The 22,751-nt window shown below is 35.9% G+C and overlaps 1 protein-coding gene across 1 annotated transcript in view; it reads left to right on the plus strand.

Annotated features, from left to right (window-relative positions):
- Positions 1-22,751, plus strand: part of ENPP1 (ectonucleotide pyrophosphatase/phosphodiesterase 1) — a 71,558-nt gene that overhangs the window by 39,141 nt on the left and 9,666 nt on the right. Inside the window, exons 4-19 of the mRNA XM_040239219.1 lie at positions 993-1,118; positions 1,993-2,053; positions 3,097-3,194; positions 5,048-5,127; positions 6,001-6,120; positions 7,195-7,304; positions 9,605-9,670; positions 9,976-10,048; positions 12,185-12,293; positions 13,489-13,620; positions 15,435-15,466; positions 16,525-16,652; positions 17,614-17,683; positions 18,614-18,701; positions 20,871-21,040; positions 21,874-21,925. Of these exons, the coding sequence (XP_040095153.1) occupies positions 993-1,118; positions 1,993-2,053; positions 3,097-3,194; positions 5,048-5,127; positions 6,001-6,120; positions 7,195-7,304; positions 9,605-9,670; positions 9,976-10,048; positions 12,185-12,293; positions 13,489-13,620; positions 15,435-15,466; positions 16,525-16,652; positions 17,614-17,683; positions 18,614-18,701; positions 20,871-21,040; positions 21,874-21,925 (1,515 nt within the window). The remainder of the gene's footprint in view (positions 1-992; positions 1,119-1,992; positions 2,054-3,096; positions 3,195-5,047; positions 5,128-6,000; positions 6,121-7,194; positions 7,305-9,604; positions 9,671-9,975; positions 10,049-12,184; positions 12,294-13,488; positions 13,621-15,434; positions 15,467-16,524; positions 16,653-17,613; positions 17,684-18,613; positions 18,702-20,870; positions 21,041-21,873; positions 21,926-22,751) is intronic.

Raw genomic sequence — 22,751 nt, forward strand, 5'->3', positions numbered from 1 at the left:
AGATTTTTAAAAATTTGTCATTTATATTTCCTGACACAAACAAAATTTACATATCTTGCCTTTGTTAAAAATTTTATGGATGGCAGCACTGTGCCGGTTTTCAATGTTTACTCACAACCTATATAGTCTAATTTGCATTTCACCTAAGTTCAAAAAGGCTGATTAAAAATATATGACTCTTTCTGTTATGGGCTTATTAAAGCAAGAGTTCTTAAGATGTCCACTTAAACTTTAAAATAAAACTATCAGACTGTGAAAAGTTTGATTTAATAGTCTTTACCTATGAAAGTGAAAGTGTTCGTCACTCAGTCATATCCAACACTTTGGACTTTAACCTGCCAGGCTTCTCGGTCCATGGAATTTTCCAGGCAAGAATACTGGAGTGGGTTGCCATTCCCTTCTCCAGGGGATCTTCCTGACCCAGGGACTGAATCCAGGTTTCCTGCATTGCAGGCAGATTCTTCACTGTCTGAACCACCAGGGAAGCCCATGCAATAGTAACATTTAAATGAGAGTGAACCAGATTTAGATAAATTTGGAGAACTCTGGCAATGACTGGTGGAATAAGCCAAGATTGCCATGGGAGTTGTATAATAAAAGTTATGTCTGTTTACATTTTATTTTTTATTTTCTTAATTAAATTTTATTGGAGTATAGTCGCTTTACAATATTTTGTTAGTTTCTACCTTACAGCAAAATGATCAACCATATGTATATTAATACATATAGTCCCTCTCTTTTGGACTTGCTTCTCATTCAGTGTTTACATTTTAAAATGATGAGATTCTGGATTTGTAGTGAAATAATAATTGTTGCCTGCATATTTTCTGTTAGTTCACATTGACCACTGTGGTGGAAAGTTCTGTGAGTCACTGAGGGTTAAGAAATAGTCCATCATCCTCATAGATCACATTCTAGAAGACAATTCTGTGTTCATTTTGGACATGTTGAATTTGAACCATAAAATGTGTTATGTTGACATTTGTTTCTAGAACGGATATGGACTTGCAGCAAATTCAGGTGTGGTGAGAAAAGGTTGTCCCGAAGCCTTTGCTCCTGTTCAGATGACTGCAAGGACAAGGGAGACTGTTGTATCAACCACGGATCCGTGTGCCGAGGTCAGGAGGTTGTGCCCTCACCAGGTTCAGACATAGGCTGACATCTTCCTAGGTCTCAGAGGGGGTTAGCATGGGTGTATTTTTTACAGTAGAAGTCGTAGTTATTGACAAACCATATTGGCTGAAAAAATATTTTAAAAGCATTTTATTAAAGAAAGTTTCAAACATATATACCTGAATAGAGAGACTATGTAATAAAGCTTGTATCACCCAGCCTAATAATCATGATTGTCTACACACGGCTAGTCTTTTTTATCTATAGTCATACACTCTGCTGTTACTACACCCTCATGTTATTTTGATATTAGCTGCTTACTTAATGCTGTTTTTGTGGAACAATCACTTCACAGTCTTGGCTGACTATGTAGCAGGTCCTCTCATAGTAAACGAGGTGTCTGCCTGACATTGAGAGAAGTTAGTGCCTAAGATTCTGTGTAAGCTGGTGTTACTATGATGTCTTGCCTAGGTGTTGCAGGGTTCCTTGAAATTCTTTGACAGAACTTGACTATATGAGAGGAACTAAGGCAGAAGATTCTGTTGGGTGGATAGAAGTAGGGTTATAAATTTTGGCTGAAAATATTATTAACAATTTAAAAATGGAAAATGTGCCTTCAAGTTCTCACAAATACAGCAATATGTTTTAGTCTTGCAATTATAAATTCATTCTTTAATTCTTGATATCAACTAAGTCTTATTTTGAAATAGAATAACTCTCTATTTGTTCTAGTCCCTGAGAATCACACCCCACATCATCTACGCATCTGTTACCTTTGTTTTTTTTTTTTGAAACGTGTCCTAATGTGTCTCACAAACATCATGACCATTGTTTCTGTTGAATGTGTTCAACTCACTGTGCTTCTTGAAAATATTTTAGGGGAGAAAAGTTGGGCAGAAGAAGAATGTGACAGCATTGATGAACCGCAGTGTCCAGCAGGGTAAGATTATACTCTGAGATACTGATGTTTTCTTTTATAGGAGTATCATTCTTTCTCTTTCCAAATTGAAAAGATAAAAATAATAATAATTATTCATTGGTTCAATAAATATTATTTTTAGTTAGGCCTTCTTTTGGCATTGGTGGTATAGAAGTAATTATGGCATGACCCTCTCCCCTGACCCCCCAACCTTCACCCCCCACTTCCCACTCCTGGTCTAGAAACTGGAAAAAAAAAAAAAAAAAGAGAGGTTATGAATATTTAATGTTCATGAGTGTTGGGTAGAAGAATTTGTGTATTCCTTCTTAGGAAAAAAGGATCTTTACTTTCATTTGAAGTTTTTCAAGTTGAACTGATAACAAATTACTTTACAACTTTAAAAAAAAATTTTTGTTTCACATATATTTTCAGGATAACATGTCTATGAGAAAATGTTACATAATTTTTATAATTTGTACTTTCTATTTTTTGTCTAAAGTATTTTATACAATACCTTATGTTTATAAGGTCATCAGGAAAGGTTTGTCTAGAATTTGAAAAGTGGAAATTTGATGACAGTGTTAGACATGTTTATCTTTGTTCCACTTGAGATCTATATAATTTGAATTATTAATCTTCAGAAATATGTGTTTAAAATAATGATTTTTCCAAACTGTTAAACATTATAAAGCTGTCCTAGTAGAAACAAGAACACAATTTAGAATATGCTGTTTGTTGATATTTATTCTCTTGCAAATTGGAGAGATAATATTGCATTTTGGTTGCATTTCATCTAGCTTTTGGAACAGCGGGGACCATAAATGATGGTCTCTGTATGGTGTCTCAGAATGGTGTGAGTGCTCAATCAGAACTATTTGATGATGTATATGATGAAATACAAATTCATATATATGAATATAGACACTTCTAAAATATTCTTTATAAAGATGCTTGTTGAGCTTGTTAGTTTACCTTAGATTACATCCCTACCTCAGTGGAAAATGTTCACTGGATCTGTGTCTTTCTTCTTTACAAATTTTTTTTCTTTCTTTCTCATTACCCAGGTTCGAAACACCTCCTACCCTCTTATTTTCTTTGGATGGTTTCAGGGCAGAATATTTGCACACTTGGGGTGGACTTCTTCCTGTTATTAGCAAGCTGAGTGAGTAACTTCAGAGTATACTATTGGAGTGCCACAGTGTCAGTAGACTGAGGAGGCAGTCTCTTTTTGGAAAAAATATGGCAGAATCTGTTTTACCAAACTTCTCTGTTGTAAAAGAGTTAAACCCTAGTGATAAGGACCTAGTCTTTAATATTATAATTGTTCTAAAACTGCCTTTTAAATAACTCTAAGATAATGATTATCTTGGGATTTTTATTCCTTGGTTATAGATGTTAAGGATAAGGCATACTTTTTTGTTTTTCCTAGACTTTTGGATTCATTTTGTGGACAAACTATTAAATAATTATTTATCTAATATGACTACATCTTAAAGTAGAATTTCAAAAACTGAAGGTATTTCTTGTATGAATCTAGTAGTGCAGACATAGAATATTTACTTGTTATTTATCCTTTGGTATCATGAGGCATCCTTCCAATTTCTTTATCTCAATTAAAGCCTTAATTAAATGATTATTATATAAGTTAATAATGCAGTAGTAGAATAGTCTTTTCTTAGTATGAATGCAAAAGTTTTAAATCACATTAACCACCAGTAATATGGGTACCACTTGTATCATTGTTATTGAAAAAATAAAAAATTAAATATGGGTATAAAAGCTGAAAAACATTACTTGTTATCAGTGATCAGTATATAAATAGCCACAGTGTAATACTGGACTGAAATGGAAATAAGTAAATTCATTATTTTGGTGTTCTTCTGGAGTTCTGAGACATTATTTACTGGACTTGAATATTTAAATGTCAAAATTACTCTCCATAATCACATAGGTACATTTATTATACTTCTTTTGTAAGAAAATGTTATTTGGAGAAATTCTAAAAATTTCAGTTTTTAATTTCTACTGGGAAGAAAGTAGTTTTTATAAATAATCATTTGATATAAAAGTCTTTAGGAAAGAGCTTACATGGACAAGAAAGACTGTTTTATCAGCCAGGCTCACGGGCTTTGAAGCTTGTATCTGGCCCTTTGTTATCATCAGGAGGAAAGTTTGTTTCCATAGCATCAAATATAATATCCTGAGTTCAGAATTAAGGAGGCTTAGGTACCTATATGTGAAGTTGAAAGGAACTCAGTACATAGTTAACTTAAGTCCTTGCTTTGGGTAATTAGGAAGTGTAGCCTGTAATTCTGAACTGTTTGGAATGCAGTGAGATAGATAGACATGTACCAGCCTGAGGAATATTTTCAGGTATGAGGTATCGAAATGCTAGAATCATTAGTTATATGTTCCCTCAGTGGTAGAGGCAGAAGAGGAATGTGACGCTAGGGCTAAATCAGAAACAGTTTGACTTCTGTCCTTCTTGTACTAATACTTGAAGCCAGAAGATGCCTTTAATCATTAAAGCAGTGTTGAATTTGTCTAGAGTTAACTGGTTTGGACTTTGGGATGGGACACTGTCCTCCTAGCTACTGCTTCATTCTTGTTTTCATTTTGCTGAGTTAGCTACTATAGATGTTGGTAGTTTTGTTTTGGCTGTTTGTTTTCTTTTTAAACTACATCTTGTATTTAGATATGTTACCACCAAGTAATAGCAAAGATCTAGCAAGCATCATTATGGTCCATCTGGAACTTAATGTTATTAGTAAGTATGGGATAAATATTCCATTGGCTTAATTATTTTAATTTTTTTTAACTAAGAAGAAAAACTGGCTCTCAGCATTGAGTTTGAATCCACAATGTTGCTTTGTAATTCACCCTGAATTTTTATATAGTTGTAAATCCCTTCTGGATTCATGTTTTAGTACTACTCAGAAGTCTGTGGTACCAACACTAAATGAAGGAAACAGATTGTCAGTTGTATTTAATAACAATCTTTTTTTCCTCTTGTAGAAACTTGTGGGACATATACTAAAAACATGAGACCAGTATATCCAACAAAAACTTTCCCCAATCACTACAGCATTGTCACAGTAAGCTCTGCATTTCAATTTTTATATGTTCACAAAAGTGAGATGTAAATATAACAGTTTTCAAGAGAATAATCAGATTTCAGATCAGAAAAAAATAACTTCTTTTTCATTGTGTAGTTAAGCAGGAAAACTGAGGTTCTGGTTCTTGTTCTTCTACTAAGCTGTTGTGACTTTGGGAAAGTCACTTTACCTTCTGGGTCTCCATTTCCCATATGTGAAAAGAGGTGATTGAAGACCCCAAGAAATGATTTCTTAATTCCCTTTCAGTTTAAGATTCTTAGGTTCTGTTCTTGCTGATTAGTTTTTAGCTTACTTTATTTGAGCCCCAGATTGTCTGCACTCACAGGTCCTCAGCCGTCTTTCCAATCATTTCAATGTATGAGTCTAAGCAAACCACTTTGCCTGACTCTAGATGTGATTACAGCTCTCTTTTTGTTTCACTTTCAGATTTAATTTGGATCCAGAAAAAAAAAATGTAGAATTCATTAGGCCTCAAGGTTGAAGCCAGAGAATTAATACTTTGACTTATATTGGTACAAGCTATTCTTGGACCCAATCAAAAAGGATATTGTTATGCATAAATTTTTCACTGAGCAATCCAAAAGGACAGCTCAGTACTTTTTTCAAAATTAAGAGGCTGCTACCATTCCTAATTAATTTTCTCCTGTTACATAAATTAAAACACAAGTACTACATAAAACCTTAAGCAGTTGGTTGTATTTTGATAATAGGCAGTGTTTTGTTCTTCTCTCCTTAAGCTAGGTTAATTTCCTTGTAGCTTCAGCTGTATATGTCTCTCTGATGATTTTGTTCTGTAACCTTAACATTAAAAACTCACAACTTAACGTAAAACTTGTATTTTATATTTTTTAGGGACTTTATCCAGAATCCCATGGCATCATTGACAATAAAATGTATGATCCCCAAATGAACGCTCACTTTGCACTTAAAAGCAAAGAGAAATTTAACCCAGAGTGGTACAAAGGAGAACCAGTGAGTTTATTTAATTTAGCTATTAGAATTATTTTTTATTATTTTCATCTGTTTCTATCAGAGTAAAATGACAGATCCTTTGGAGTTTTTAAGAACCTACTTAATCTACTGTGTTTGTGCAATCCTTATGCAAATAGAGGTAAATGCAGATAACTCTAAATGTAGCTTATATCTTTGTATGTTTTATTCCAGAGTAGGGTTCAGGTTATTCTGAGCCAGTTTTCTTTTCTGCTTAATGATACCTTTTTGTCCTAGTAGCAAAGAGCAGTAATCTGGGGGTAATATTTTGATCTACACAAAGCTAATTGTTTCTTCAGGAGTAAACTATGACATTGTTTGCATTTGCTGACTTAGAAGATTCTCTCTGATTGTGATTTAGATGTGTTCTCCTTTTTAATTTTTAAAAATTGCCACAACAATTCTATAAGGTCTATTTGAATAGTCTTGATATCCCTCTTAGAAGGAAAAGAGCATGATGTTAATTTGCAAGTTATAATTTCAGATTTGTTTTATATATAATTTAGCTCTGACATTTAAAACTGTGATTTTTCGGCAAAGTGTTCTTTCTGTGCCTCAGTTTTCTGTACTGTAAATAATTCTGTTAACCACCTTATAGAGTTATTGTGATGAGTATTTAAATTAATAATCTAAGTTGCTTATAGGAGTACCATTTAGAACTGTAACTGGCAATAATAAGTGCTCAATAAATGTTAAGTTACATAAGCAAAATATGTCAATAAGTTAAAGATATGTATATTTGTGAATTTTTCTTTTTTCGTGATTTTTTTTCTTTTAACAGAAGCTTATTAAGTAGAAGCAAGTCTATAAAAGTTGCAGGAGTTACCAATTGTTTATATTCTATAAGTTAATTTAATTTCTGATCATTTAATTTCTTTTTGCTGGCTGCTGTTCAAAGTCACGTTACATGGTTATTTTGCAGTCTAACTGCTGGAGCTTATTGACATCAAAACTTTCTAGCATTAGAGAGGAAAGCATTGGCAATTGCATGAACACAGTTTCCTAAGAAATCAGTGCTTACATAATTTCCTAATTTTCCTTCTCTATCTTCTCCAGATTTGGCTCACAGCTAAAAATCAAGGCCTGAAGACAGGCACATTTTTTTGGCCAGGATCAGATGTGAAAATTAATGGAATTTTCCCAGACATCTATAAAATCTATAATGTGTATGTATAACTGTACTTTTTCTAGGACCTATAACATAGAACAGTTTATTTTCTTATCACAGCCTGAGTTCTAGCATTTGAATGATATGTTATCTGAAAAATGAGACCTATCAAAATAAGAACTCTATTTCAAAGAGTTTTAAATGGATGGTAGACAGTAAAACTAGATGAGGTTTTTTTTTTTCTGGAGGTTTTCTAGAAAGTACTGGTGGTAACATGTTGGAGTTTGCATTCAGATCTTTGGATAAGAATAAGAATTGAAGTCCTGGTGAAAGTAGGGGTCCTGAACATTTTCACTCCAGGAAGAAAGAACTAGGAGAAGGAGCTGAAAGTATTAAAGGGACATAGGTAGAAGTGACCCTTTGGTGTCCAAAAATGCTATTTGAAAGAAGATATTAATGGCATCTCTAGATCTGCATTTTCAAATTACTTTTTTAAACATTCCATCTATAGTGGAAATGATTAGAGTAATCTCCCTGTGATATTCAAAATCCGTGAGGTATTGTGGAAAAAAAACAACACAACTTTTTTTCTGGAAGACTCCCTTTGGATTATTTTAGTGAGAGTAGCAAAATAATTTGGCTTATACTTGGGGAATGTATGTCATAAAACCAATACAGTCGTGTATTTGAGGGACAAAAGGGAAAGTTCATAAATTCCAAACAAGAAATGCATATTTTCTTTGGTAACCTTAGGCTACTGTTAATTCTTTGTGGTTCATGTGAGCACCTTGTTATTTGCCATTAATTTCATTCCATGGATGGTAATTGAGATTCTATGAACTAGGCACTGTCTTAGACCTGGAGAATTTTGCAGAGTAGTGATACACATTCTCTGGCCTCTCAAGTTCTGATAGAGACCTTCTCAAGGAACAACCTAGTGTACTCTGGGTTGGGCAAGCACTCTGATGGAGACCTGTAAACAAAATTCTGTGCCCAGAGGAAGATGTCATTAATTCTGCCCAGAAACTGTTGCCTGGACAACTGTCTGCCCAACAAATGTCCGTTGCCCAGTTTTACTGAGAGTCATCAGTGAGTGAGTTCATCTTCATGAGGTCCCCTTTAAAGAGTATATTGACATGTGGGTTATTCGTGACATGGCAGTTCCTATTCTGAGGTACAGGAATAAAATCCTCAGGTAGAAAATGGGAAGCAAATTTTTAGACCTGACTACAACTTTCATTGTTTGTTTTTACAAACTTTCTGTTTGTTTAACCTATACTCTGAGCATATCATGAGACATGCCGGGCTAGATGAGTTTTACAAGCTGGAATCAAGATACATGGGAAAAACAACAACATCAGATATGCAGATGATACCACTCCAGTGGCAGAAAGTGAACAGGAACTAAAGAGCCTCTTGAAGAGGGTGAAGGAGAAGAGTGAAAGAGCCAGCTTAAAACTAAATATTAAAAAAAAACCCACTAAGATCATGACATCTAGCCCCATTACTTCATGGCAAATAGAAGGGGGGTGGTGGAAATAGTGACAGATTTCCTCTTTTGGGGCTCTAAAAAATCACTGCAGATGGTAACTGAAGCCATGAAATCAGAAGATGATTGCTTCTTGGCAGGAAAGCTGTGACAAACCTAGACAGTGTGTTGAAAAGCAGAGACATCACTTTGCCGAAAGAAGGTCCAATATAGTCAAGGCTGTGGTCTTCCCAGTGGTCATGTATGATTGCGAGACTGTAAAGAAGGCAGAATGCCAAAGAATTGATACCTTCAAACTGTGGTGCTGGAGAAGACTCCTGAAAGTCCCTTGAACAGCAAGGAGATCAAACCAGTAAATCTTAAGGGAAATCAATCCTGAATACTCGTTGGAAGGACTGATGCTGAAGCTGAAGCTCCAGTATTCTGGTCATCTGATGTGAACAGCTGACTCATTGACGTCCTTGATGCTGGGAAAGATTGAGGGCAGAAGGAAAAGAGGACATCAGAGGATGAGGTGGCTGGATGGCATCACCGTTGCAGTAGACATGAACTTGGGCAAACTTTGGGAGATGGTGACGGGCAGGGAGGCTTGGCATGCTGTAGTCTGTGGTGTTGCAGAGTCAGACATGACTGGATAACTGAACGATAATCAACAACAACAACTTTCATAATGTGTAAAAATTTAATGTTTGTTGCTAGGTCAGGAAAACAATTTTAAGTTTTCAGATGAAACTCTTACATTGCTTCAAACACATTTGATGTCTTGAATTGTTTTAATCTCTCTGAATGCAGTTTTCAGTAAGACACACATTGATATTTTAAACCCTAACACTTGTCACATATTTGTTTCATTTTATCTTTCATTTTAGTTCAGTACCATTTGAAGAAAGAATTTTAGCCGTTCTTAAGTGGCTACAGCTTCCTAAAGATGATAGGTATGTAGATGATTAATTTCCACCATAAAATACTCATTTGTTTTATTAAAATGTCTGAATATTTTCAATAGATGACAGAAAACTTTGCTATTGGCTATGATGGTTTTGTATCCAAATGAACTTTTTAGTGACTATTACAGCCGCGTTTTGAAGAATTCTAAACATGTAAATTATTTCTCAGCACTTTTAGAAATGTTACCCCAGTGCTGTATAAATTTTATTTACTATCATTTGTTGAATTATTCTTTGTATTCTGTTTTACAATGTGTTCGTAAAATATTACATTTTGATACTGTTTGATTTAGACCACACTTTTACACTCTGTATTTAGAAGAACCAGATTCTTCGGGTCACTCTTACGGACCAGTCAGCAGTGAAGTAAGTACATTTTTATCAGTGGTTTTTCCATTAAACCTGGTGGCATCTAACTGAAGCTTGCTTTGAAGCAGATTTCTTGATCATTCTATAAGAATCCATGATTTCTGGAAAAAGTATTAAGGACATTTCTATTAAACCAAAAAGATGCACTTTAATCGAAAGGAACTGGGAGCATTGTTTGATTTTACACTATCTACGGTGCTGAATTGAACAAATGATGAGTTAAATTCTGTATTTTTAATTTCAAATGAGACCTGTCACACTCCACCCTTTGTACTCGTTCCAGCAAAACCTATCTCCAGTGACATCAGGGTAGTTAACAACCCTGTATGCCTGGCTTTGATTCTGTCCATCCACTCAGCAGAGATGCTCTTTCTTAGAGGTGCGAGATGCATGGCTGATAGTGTGGCCCTGTCATCACTAGACTGAGGAAAGTTTCCCGTACCTCTTATGTTAGTCTAAACAATTGGCCAGATGCTAATATAATTTTTATTCTTTCACTCAAGATCCATCTCTAGGACAGTTTGGCTATAAGTAACTCTAAGGATCATTTTGTAATGGATTATCAGATCATATAAATTTTAAGACCAGTATTACTTTTCTGTTCACTAAAGATTTCCCTCTTGAGAAACCTGTATGCCGGTAAGGAAGCAACAGTTAGAACTGGACATGGAACAACAGACTGGTCCGAAGTAGGAAAAGGAGTATGTCAAGGCTGTATATTGTCACCCTGCTTATTTAACTTATATGCAGAGTACATCATGAGAAACGCTCTGCTGGAAGAAGCACAAGCTGGAATCAAGATTGCCAGGAGAAATATCAATCACCTCAGATATGCAGATAACACCACACTGTGGCAGAAAGAGAAGAGGAACTAAAAAGCCTCTTGATGAAAGTGAACGAGGAGAGTGAAAAGTTTGGCTTAAAGCTCAACATTCAGAAAACGAAGATCATGGCATCTGGTCCCATCACTTGATGGGAAATAGATGGGGAAACAGTGGAAACAGTGTCAGACTTTTTTGAGGGGGGCTCCAAAATCACTGCAGATGGTGATTGCAGCCATGAAATTAAAAGACGCTTACTCCTTGGAAGGAAAGTTATGACCAACCTAGATAGCATATTAAAAATCAGAGCCATTACTTTGCCAACCAAGGTCTGTCTAGTGAAGGCTGTGGTTTTTCCAGTGGTCATGTATGGATGTGAGAGTTGGACAATAAAGAAAGCTGAGCGCAGAAGGATTGATGCTTTTGAACTGTGGTGTTGGAGAAGACTCTTGAGAGTCCCTTGGACTGCAAGGAAGCCCAACCAGTCCATCCTAAAGGAGATCAGTCCCGGGTGTTCATTGGAAGGGCTGATGTTGAAGCTGAAACTCCAATATTTTGGTCACCTTATGCAAAGAGCTGACTCATTTGAAAAGAGCCTGATGCTGGAAAAGATTGAGGGCAGGAGAAGGGGACGACAGAGGATGAGATGGTTGGATGGCATCACTGACTCAATGGACATGAGTTTGGATGAACTGCGGGAGTTGGTGATGGACAGGGAGGCCTGGCATGCTGCGGTTCATGGGGTCTCAAGGAGTTGGACACGACTGAGCAGCTGAACTGAACTGAATTGAAAGATTTCCCAACATAACTGCTTTTCTGATTCATCTTCATTCAGGGTCCAGTCCATTGCATTTCAGATCATATTCATTAACTTTTAGATTTGGTTAAATGCCAGTATTATTGGTTCATTAAAACCTACTTTATCTTAATACTTAAAAATTCCAGTCCATGTTTCTTGGATATCTTTCAATCAATGTGAGATCATATTGAAAGAGCGTGTTTTGTAATAAAGTGAAATACACAGACTATAAGTAAAGATTAGACTGGTTTGCTATAGGCAAAGCTGCAGAAGAATTTCCCTCGGGTGATTTTGCTGGGAGAGAGGAGGAGAGAAATACCAAAGGCAGTTTGCCAAAACCATATGCCATTCTGTGTCCTTGTGACATTCATATGGAAAAGAATGCAGTATGTTTGGAAATAATGAGTTTTTTTCCTAGAAGTTCTAGTTTAAAAAAATTAAGTATGCAGAACTCTAAGAAGCATTCCGTGAATACTTTTAACTGCATGACATGAGATTGTTTCCCTCTCTTAGGTCATCAGAGCTTTGCAGAGAGTTGACAACATGGTTGGCATGCTGATGGATGGTCTGAAGGAGCTGAACTTGCATAGATGCTTGAACCTCATCCTTATTTCAGATCATGGTAACCTGGGTTTATATCATTCATCCTTCAGGTTAAATGGAGCTTCCAGAAGTTGACTTGATTGATTAAAGTTTTATTATTTCCTCTGACTTTTATAGCTAATTATTTCTTGTGGAGAACCTTTAGAAAATACTACATTAAATATAACATACAAGTGAAACACAGAACTCACAGACACCTAGCTTATTAACCATAATGCACTTATCTCCTGATTTGGGGAAGACTTACATCAGGAACTTGGAGAGTTAAAACAATTTTTTTTTATATTAAATTTTGGTAAATCTATTCTAACCATTTTAGGCATACCTTGAACAGATTATTATGTGCTTCTTCTATTTTCTCTAGAATGATAAATCTGACTTTTAAGGGGAGTATGTGTTAATTTTGGCAGTATTTTGATCTAATTGTTAGTTACTGTGACCTTTAGAACATGTTTGTATGCAGACTTGGGACTGTAAAGGCAATGTGTATACAGGAAAATCAGAAAAAGCTTCTTTTTTTGTTTGTTCTTGTTGTTATTATTGTTTGCTTCAGAAATAATTATTGAAAACTATTTCTAGAAACAGTCCTAAGAAGATGTATTCTAAAGAAGCCTCCAGTCTGAAAATGAGATGAATGTTTTATACTCCTAGTTAATATACTAGTTGATTCTGAGAAAATAACTGTGCTTTCAAATTCAGGCTAAAACTGTGATATTCTTCCTCATTCACATAAAAATATTGTAATACGTAGATAAGAAACACTGAACTAATTTTGGATGAAGAGAGGGAAAGTATCTAAGTGACGTGGTAGATGTATGTGAAACTCTGAGCCTTACCTGTTAGATGTTCAGCTGTCACAAGTGTTTGCATGTGTGCCAAGTAACTTCAGTCGTGTTCGACTCTTTGTGACCCCGTGGACTTGTAGCCCACCAGGCTCCTCTGCCCATGGGATTCTCCAAGCAGGAATACTAGAGCGAGTTGCCATGCCCTCCTCCAGGGAATCTTCCTGACCCAGGGATTGAACCCCCATCTTTTAAGTATTCTGCACTGGCAGGCAGGTTCGTTATCACTAGCGCCACTTAGGAAGCCCATCGTGAGTGCTGACCTCATGTTTATTGATTTTAATTCTGAAAGCGAAAGAAATTCTGTCCTACATGTTAAAGGTTTTTTTTATTAAGGTTGCGACATGCTTGGGGATTTTTTTTTTCTCCTAGGCATGGAACAAGGCAGTTGTAAGAAATATGTGTATCTGAATAAATACTTGGGAGATATTAAAGACGTTAAAGTTGTATATGGACCTGCAGCTCGACTGAGACCCTCTGATGTTCCAGATAAATACTATTCATGTAAGTATATCTCTGTGCTAATTTTGAATATGATTATATTTACAGTTAGTGTATGCATGCTCAATCGTGTCTGATTCTTTGTAACCCCATGGACTGGAGCCTGCCAGGCTCCTCTGTCCATAGGATTCTTCAGGAAGGAATACTGGAGTGGGTTGCCATTTCCTACTGTAGGGGATCTTCCTGCAGGGGATCCCCAGTAGGGGATCCCTGACCCAGGGATTGAACCTGCATCTCTTGAGTCTCCTGCATTGGCAGGTGAATTCTTTACCACTGTACCACCTGGGAAAGCTCTATATTTACAATACATTCCTCTGAATCATATCTTTAAATGAAAGATGATTAATTAATTTCTTTTTAATGATTAAATATCCAGGACTGGCCTTCTGCACCCAAAGGGATTTTATGGGACTGGATGTGAGGGCACAAGTTTAACCACTTACCTGTTATTCATGACTAAGAAAATTATTTGATGAGCTTGGTACAGTTATATGTTACCATGTATATTTTTCTTGGCTTCCCTGGTGGCTCAGATGGTAAAGCATCTACCTGCAATGCAGGAGACCTGGGTTCGATTCCTGGGTTGGGAAGATCTCCTGCAGAAGGGAATGGCAACCCATTCCAGTATTCTTGCCTGGAGAATTCCATGGACAGAGAAGCCTGGCAGGCTACAGTCCATGGCATCGCAAAGAGTCTCAGAGACACGACTGAGCGAGTAACACTTTCGCTTTCATACTTAGCTTGTGTTGGATTCAGATTACTTATAGGGATAAAAGCTCAAATTTTCAGCTACATTTATTCAACTTTAATTAATATTATTTCATTAAAATAACTTATAGATGTTATAGGATAATATTCCATTATGAGGAGGTATGCTGGCTGAGATAATTAATTCTATAAGCAACTAATTTCTGTTCTCAGAAATGACTTTCTTAAACTATTCCAAAAAACAATGAGAATGTGTTTTGTGAGCAGAGAAGAAGAAATTTCACATTCTTTCTTGACCACCTGTCATACCCAAACTGCCAGGAAATTTAAAATATTCATTCTTTTGAAAATCAAGCCTGGTGAAGAACTGATTGTTATACCTTTCTTTTCGATTACCATCCTTGGTAATTCTAAAATACTAACAGCAGTTTTGTTTATTATTCTGTTATAATTACCTTTGTTTTTTTTTAATTTTTATTTTTATTTTACTTTACAATACTGTATTGGTTTTGCCATACGTTGACATGAATCCACCACGGGTGTACATGCATTCCCAAACATGAACCCCCCCTCTCACCTCCCTCCCCATAACATCTCTCTGGGTCATCCCCGTGCACCAGCTCCAAGCATCCTGTATCCTGCATGGGACATAGACTGGCGATTCGTTTCTTACATGATAGTATACATGTTTCAATGCCATTCACCCAAATCATCCCACCTTCTCCCTCTCCCTCAGAGTCCAAAAGTCCGCTCTACACATCTGTGTCTCTTTTGCTGAAATGGAGAGAGAAAAGAGATTTTTCTGACACTCATCAGGGTTGGATTAGGTTTGGGTGTATGCAGTGCTGTATGTTTCAGTAGATATGGTTGAATATTCATGAGGAGAAGTAGATTTCCCTCCAGGAAAATTGTTATGCACATATATTGACATAGTTACGCAAAGCCTAGACTCTAACTTGTACAATAACAAGTTTTAATTAGTACTTAAGAAAAATTATTAAAGTAGTATGTGATTGTTTTAAATGGATTTGTGTCTGATGTGCTATATTTGTGTGTTATTTTTAATGGTAGCATTCCATCCAACTATTCTTATCTTTTCCTCTCTTCAGTTGATTATGAAGGCATTGCCAAAAATCTTTCTGTGAGTATCTTTTTTTTCCCTATTACCGTTTTGTTGCTAGTTTTGTATAAAATACATTTAGAAGAAACTTTTAGTATTTGATTGGGAGATTGTAGGATTTTAACCTAATCTATTTTCTTTTTTTTTGAGTATCTGGGCCAACATTTAAATGCCCTGTAGTTTTTAAAGGTCTTTAAGGACATATCTTAATAATGTAGGTTTTTAAAATTTTAATAATTTATTTATTGACATTATTAAATTTATATGACAGTACAAGAAATAATTGAAAACAATAGGAGGGGAAAGCCTGTAGCCATGCTACCATGCTGCTGCTGCTGCTAAGTTGCTTCAGTCGTGTCCAACTCTGTGCAACCCCAAAGACGGCAGCCCACTAGGCTCCTCTGTCCCTGGGACTCTCCAGGCAAGAATACTGGAGTGGGTTGCCATTTCCTTCTCCAGTGCATGAAAGTGAAAAGTAAAAGTGAACTTGCTCAGTCGTGCCTGACTCTTAGCGACCCCATGGACTGCAGCCTACCAGGCTCCTCCATCCATGGGATTTTCCAGGCAAGAGTACTGGAATGGGGTGCCATTGCCTTCTCCCATACTACCATAAACACTTAGCATTATAATATATTTCCTACCAGTTTTTCTTGTGTTGATTTCTTAAACTTTTGTCCTAGTGCTGATTTACTTATATTCCATTTTTATACTTGATGAAAATTTTTACAATTTTAAAGAAAGTTCTTAAAATTATTATAAGAGTATTTAAAAATAGATTATCAGTAGTAGCACAAATATAAACTAGTGACTCAATCTAAGGACTAAATTGAGGACTAGGACTCTTATACCATAATTATTATTTCCTATAAAATAAGAATATACAATAGTTGAGAATATGCAACTTGTACATTATATAAGTAGTGAAAACTCAGTTATTTTTGCATCTATGACTTATTGGGCATACTGATTAAACCTTTGGGAGAAAAAAATTCATATGGACTTAGGAAGCAATTTCAAGAGCAGTTTACACTTAAGAAAATGTGGAAATAATGGTTTTTCTTTGCCTCTTACAATTTCAGTGCCAGGAACCAAACCAGCACTTCAAACCTTACCTGAAACATTTCTTACCCAAGCGTTTGCATTTTGCCAAAAATGACAGAATTGAGCCCTTGACGTTCTATTTGGATCCTCAGTGGCAACTTGCATTGTAAGTTCTGAGTCTCCCAGGTAAACCTAGTCATTCAAGGTAACCATTGGGTCCTTTCCAATGATGTTGTAATATGAAGACTTCAAGTATGGTTCTCTTTTGTCCCAGTTTCTCTCAGCCTTGGACTATTGACATTTGGGATCAGATAATTCTTTGTGTTGGGGAGCTGTCCTGTGTGTTGTGAGATGTTTGAAAACATCGCTGGCTTCTACTCACGAGATAAAAAAGTACTGTCTATAGTTGTGACAACAAAAAATATCTGCAGGCATTGCTGCAATTCCCTGGGGAAAGGGGGCCACCTCCAGCTAAGAACCACTACTCTGTTCCCTCACATCCATCTTGATTATTTCTTATGTTCCACTTGCCATTGTGTCTCTTCTATGTGTTATAGTTATGCCTAATAATACCTTCAAAGTCTAACAAATGATTGGCAAAAGCTTTTTACTTTATAATAATGAGCAATTACCATTTTCATTAGACTGAGCTATTTTTTTTCATTCTTGTTATACTAAATCCATCAATAAACCTCAGTTTATTGGTATGTTCAACAAATTATTTGGATCGTGCATATTGTTAATATCTCAAACTTGATCATTAACTCTTGGAAGCCAGGAAGCCAGAGATGATAAATACATACCTCTGTCCAGCAAAACCTAAGCAGTAAACCAGAATTCAGTCAACAGAATTACACTGTCTCTCCCTTATTAGAGAACTATGCTTTCAGTGTTTAGGAAAAAGAATATGAAAGAAGAGAAGGTCCTTATCCTCATGAGAGAACTAATATTTAGTGAACATCTACTATGTTCCAAGCATTTCTTTAGGCTAAATGGTAAAATTTTTACAAATAAATTGTTAAATTTCAAAAAATAGTTACTCTTTATTAATGGAAATAATGTCATGAGTGTCAGTTTTGCTTTATGAGTGGACTTTGCATTATTAATTCATATTATGTGACAATTAGGAATCCTTCAGAAAGGAAATATTGTGGAAGTGGATTCCATGGCTCTGATAATGCATTTTTGAATATGCAAGTGAGTAAACCTATTCTACTTTAAAAATTATAGTTTATATCTAAAAAAAAACTGATATATAAAGTTTTAGACTTAAAGACATAGACTGTCCTTATGAGTATTTAAAGAGAATTAATGAGGCACATACTTTCATATAGCTGTTTTACTTTGAACATTAATAGAATTTTTAAAAATTTATGTTTCATGAATGTTTGACTTACACTTTGTGTGTGTGTGTGTGTGCGCACGCACACTCAGTCGTGTCCAACTCTTTGTGACGCTGTGGACTGTAGCCTACTAGGCTTCTCTTTCCATGGGATTTTCCAGGCAAGAACTCTGGAATGGGCTGCCATTTCCTCCTCCAGGAGATCTTCCCAACCCAGGGATCAAACCTGTGTCTGCTGCATTGGCAGGCAGATTCTTTCCCACTGAGCCACCTGGGAAGCCCACATTTCATACTGTATTTCTGATAATTGTTTTTTCATCTACTTGTCCTTCATTGAGAATGTTGATTCACAGTAAACAAAAGGCAGTAATTAATAGGTGAAAGATAACATACTTATGTTCTAGATAAAGATAATCCCTTCCATTTGCCTAGCACTGTAAAAATTTCAAAATACACTCATCATTATCTAATTTGATCCCTACAGCATGGTGTATGGTGGGTAGAGTAAGATTTAGATCCCGTTTCACAGTTTAAAAAAGATTTCAGTATCGTTTTGTTCTGACTGTCAGGTTAGGAATTGTAATAAAGTTAAGAAAGATATCCTAGATGTCTTTAGATTAAATGTGCGACAGGGATTAAAATAATATTCTAGAAGGTCCACCGGGCACAGTATTTTTCCACTTATCTTAATATAACCAGTTTGTATATGTGCAATGAGCAAAGATATAAAATACCTTTTTAGTGACCAACTCTTTAGTAACCAGTTTCTTTTCTGGCCAACATAGGCCCTCTTTATTGGCTACGGACCTGGATTCAAGCACAGCACTGAAGTTGATTCCTTTGAAAATATTGAAGTCTATAACTTAATGTGTGGTAAGTGTGAACAGGTAGCTCTTCTCCCTTCTGAACACAGAGCTGGAATAGATTATTGAAAGTAGGTCACATATCGGGCACCTTTCAGGAAATGATGATAAGGCAAGGTCCTCATATTTCCACCTTTCTTCTTCCTGACCCAGAGTCATTGAAAACATATGCAAAACATAGCTATCTGATGTTTTCACTAGGCTGCACAGGGGTAAAATATAACAGTCAGAGCAGACAGTCTATAAATTCCAAGTGCCTGGTACTTTGCTAGGCCCTAGAGTTAATGAGATGACAGTTGAACCAGATCAGTGTGGAAGCCAGAGAAAAGAGTTTGGAGGTTGTGAAAGGTAGAAAAACAGGTGGATCCCCTAGTAGCAATAATAGTTGAACAGACGGCAATGTCAAGGTTACAGAAATGGAAGAGAACACACTGGCTAAATTCTTAGTTTACTCCATACCTTCTAAATTAGAGCTTTTATGGTTGAGTATTGTATTTTGAGTATTGCTTCCTTTTTCTGATAACAGTACTGGAATTTATAAAACCTTAAATGTGTCCTAAGTATTGACATAATTCTTTTAGTGGGAGCCCCCTGAATACTTAAATGAGTTAATATATCCTAAAGCATCTAAACAATGCCTGGCATATAATAAGTGCTTTACGGTGTAAGTGTTTGCTATTATTATTATCAACAGCATGAGTCTTAGACTTGGACTGAGCTGATTTTGAATCCTAGGTCTACTATATTAGTAGCTTGAGACCTTGAGCTAAGTAAGCATGCTGATTCCAGGCGTGCATTTGTACCAAGTCGCTTCGGTCAAGTCCAACTCTTTGCCACACTGCGGACTATAGTCCAACAGGCCCCTCTGTCCATGGGATTCTCCAGGCAAGAATACTGGAGTGGGCTGCCATTTCCTCCTTCAGGGGATCTTCCTGACCCAGAGATCGAACCCACATCTCCTAATTCTCCTGCATTGGCAGGTAGATTCTTTACCACTAGCGCCACCTGGGAAGCCCACCTTGGAGAAATTGAAATTCAGTTCTAGACCATTGCAATAAAGTGAATACTCTAATAAAGCAAGTACATGAATTTTTTTGATTTTCAGTGCATATAAAAGCTATTTTTACACTATACTGTGGTCTACTAAGTGTGCAATAGCTTATGTTTAGAAAAATGTACATACTTTAATTAAAAAGTACTTTATCGCTAAAACATGCTAAGCATCATCTCACAATGTGGGACCATCACAGACTTTCAACTGTAAAAAAATCTCTGGAGTGTAATAAAATAAAGTACAATGAAATGCTTCTTCCTTGGAAGAAAAGCTATGGCAAATCTAGACAGCATATTGAAAAGCAGAGACATCACTTTGGCAACAAAGTTCCATCAAGTGAAAGCTATGGTTTTTCCAGTAGTCATGTACAGATGTGAGAGTTGGACCATAAAGAAGGTTGAGTGCTGAAGAACTGATTCTTTCAAACTGTGGTATTGGAGAAGACTCTTGAGAGTCCCTTGGACAGCAAGCAGATCAAACTGGTCAATCCTAAAGAAAATCAACCCTGAATACTCACTGGAAGGACTGATGCTAAAGCTCTAATACTTTGGCCACCTGATGCAAAGAGCCAATTCACTGGACAAGACCCTGATGCTGGGAAAGATTGAGGGCAAAAGGAGAAGGGATGACAGGATGAAATGGTTGGATGGCACCATCGACTCAATGGCCATGAATCTGAGCAAACTCTAGGAGACAGTGTAGGGTAGGGAAGCCTGGCGTGCTGCAGTCCATGGGGTTGTGAAGAGTCAGACATGACTTAATGACTGAATAACAATGAAATGATACCTGTCTGTATTCATCTACCAAATATTGACAACTTAAATATATTTAGCACGATTGGCATATAATATTGAATAGGGTATAACTGTAGTTATTGTTTACATTAAAACTTAGAAATTTTTATAGAGAAGTACAGTGTGCATATCAATATTTCCATCAAGAATAGCCTGATCATAAATATTCTACAACCTGAGAAAGAGAGATTTTTAGTTTTATTTTAGGTAGAGAGTTAAGGACCCTTATATAGATTTGGATTTAAAAAATAAAATTAACAGCACAAAACTACTATCTAGTTTTGAAAATTTTTTAAGTAAATCTTTATTTACCATTCTTGGAATTATGCAGATTTACTGAATTTGACACCAGCTCCTAATAATGGGACTCATGGAAGCCTTAATCACCTTCTAAGGAATCCTGTTTACACTCCAAAACATCCCAAAGAAGTCCGCTCCCTGGTCCAGTGCCCCTTCACAAGAGCCCCCAGGGAGAGCCTCGACTGCTCGTGTGATCCCTCAGTAAGTATTCTGAAGATATTTAGCCCAGTGCTATGATTTTATAGCACCCTCTGCATAGCATACGCTGCAGAAATACATGATGGTTAAATTAAAATTTGTGAGTGGAAGCAAATGTACATATTTTCAACTCTAGTGACATATGCCAACCTTTTTTATTTTTAATTTTTCCCCCTCTTAGTTTTTACACTCTCCCTGTATTTTTAATCCTGTTGTGTTGAGACTTGATTTGGCTTCAGGCTGTGAGAAGTCTAGCTGAATTCTGAAATATACTGAGTCCCAGAATCTGGGCTGCCCTCCTAGCAATGAGGTCTTTTATGAACCAATCTCAGTATTCCCTCTCTAAAACACATCCCAACCTATTTTAAATTTAGAAGGAAAATATTTTGAGGGATGAAAGAAATTTATTACACTTCATTTTTACTCCTATCTTAATATGTAATTATTGTAAGGAGATGAAAATATATGACAAATTATAAACAAAATTGATCTTGTCCATAAATGCAGACATTTGAGTAGCTCATCTTATGCTCTATGTTTTGTTGTAGGCTTAATTTATACTTGTAAAAGACCATAAGGATAGAGATAAGAATTATAAACAGTAGTTATATTCTTATTTTAAATGAGTTGTGTTCTGCTGTGCTAATAATTTTGTCTTTTTGCAACTGTTATCCCTATGTTTTCAATCCTCTTCTTCAAAAAAATGATTTCAGTTGTACAGAATGGTTATGATTTTATCTTTGTTCTATGGTGGAATACTTAAGCTATAAAAGTCATTTGTTGCAAAATTAAAGCACATTTTTCAATCCTCAAAAATTGTATCATTAATTTTTTAGATTTTGCCAGTCGTGGATTTTCAGACACAGTTGAATCTGACCATGGCAGAAGGTAAGCAGGCTTTTTCTCAATAGTGTGAAGCTCAGAATTAGTTTGGGGTCATTGTTTGAGAATAACCAATAAAATAAAAGTAGTAGTGGAGGACCACCTGATGAATTGGGTGAACTTTTTAGCTTGACAATCTAAACCATTAGTCATAAGGAAGGAAGGGGTGTTTACAGTGGACGCAGTATGTAATGTAATTAGTGGAAGCTGAATCACTCTTTATGGACTCAGTGGAGTATTTTGAGATTTTGAAGATATTTATAGGTTTATAATAATAGATCCTCAGATTCCATTTAAAAGACCTAAATTTCTGCTTCACTTAGTTCTTAATTATAAGGTAGTATAAATTGATTTATCTAAAGTTACTTCTTCATAACTCTTGAATGAAAATTAAGCATATGCAGACAACTGACGAAGTGTGGATATTTAGTATCCCTTTGATGTTCCTTGACACAGTCTCAGATCCTTATGTTATTTGGCTAAAAGTTTTTTCTTGCTGGAATAAAAAAGTGAATTCTGCATGCTCTTGACTTGGACTTCTCTCTATAAAATCTCTATAATTGTGCAGATTAGAGAAATTTTAGATGACCCCAAGGTGGCAAAGTGTCATGGTGAAAAATAACACCTTTGGAACTGAGTAGATATGGGTTTGAATATGAGCTTAGAAACTGTATGTCCATGGAAAAAGTATTTGTTCCCTATAAGTTGCTCTTTTCTCATCTGTAAAATAAGTATATAGCCTCAATTTATAGGGGTCCATATGAATTAAATTCAATGATATATACAGAGAATTCTATAAAGCATCTGATGCTTGAGAAAAGGGCAATAAATG

Source organism: Oryx dammah, unplaced genomic scaffold (assembly GCF_014754425.2).
Source record: "Oryx dammah isolate SB20612 unplaced genomic scaffold, SCBI_Odam_1.1 HiC_scaffold_4, whole genome shotgun sequence".
Classification (NCBI taxonomy): Eukaryota; Metazoa; Chordata; class Mammalia; order Artiodactyla; family Bovidae; genus Oryx; species Oryx dammah.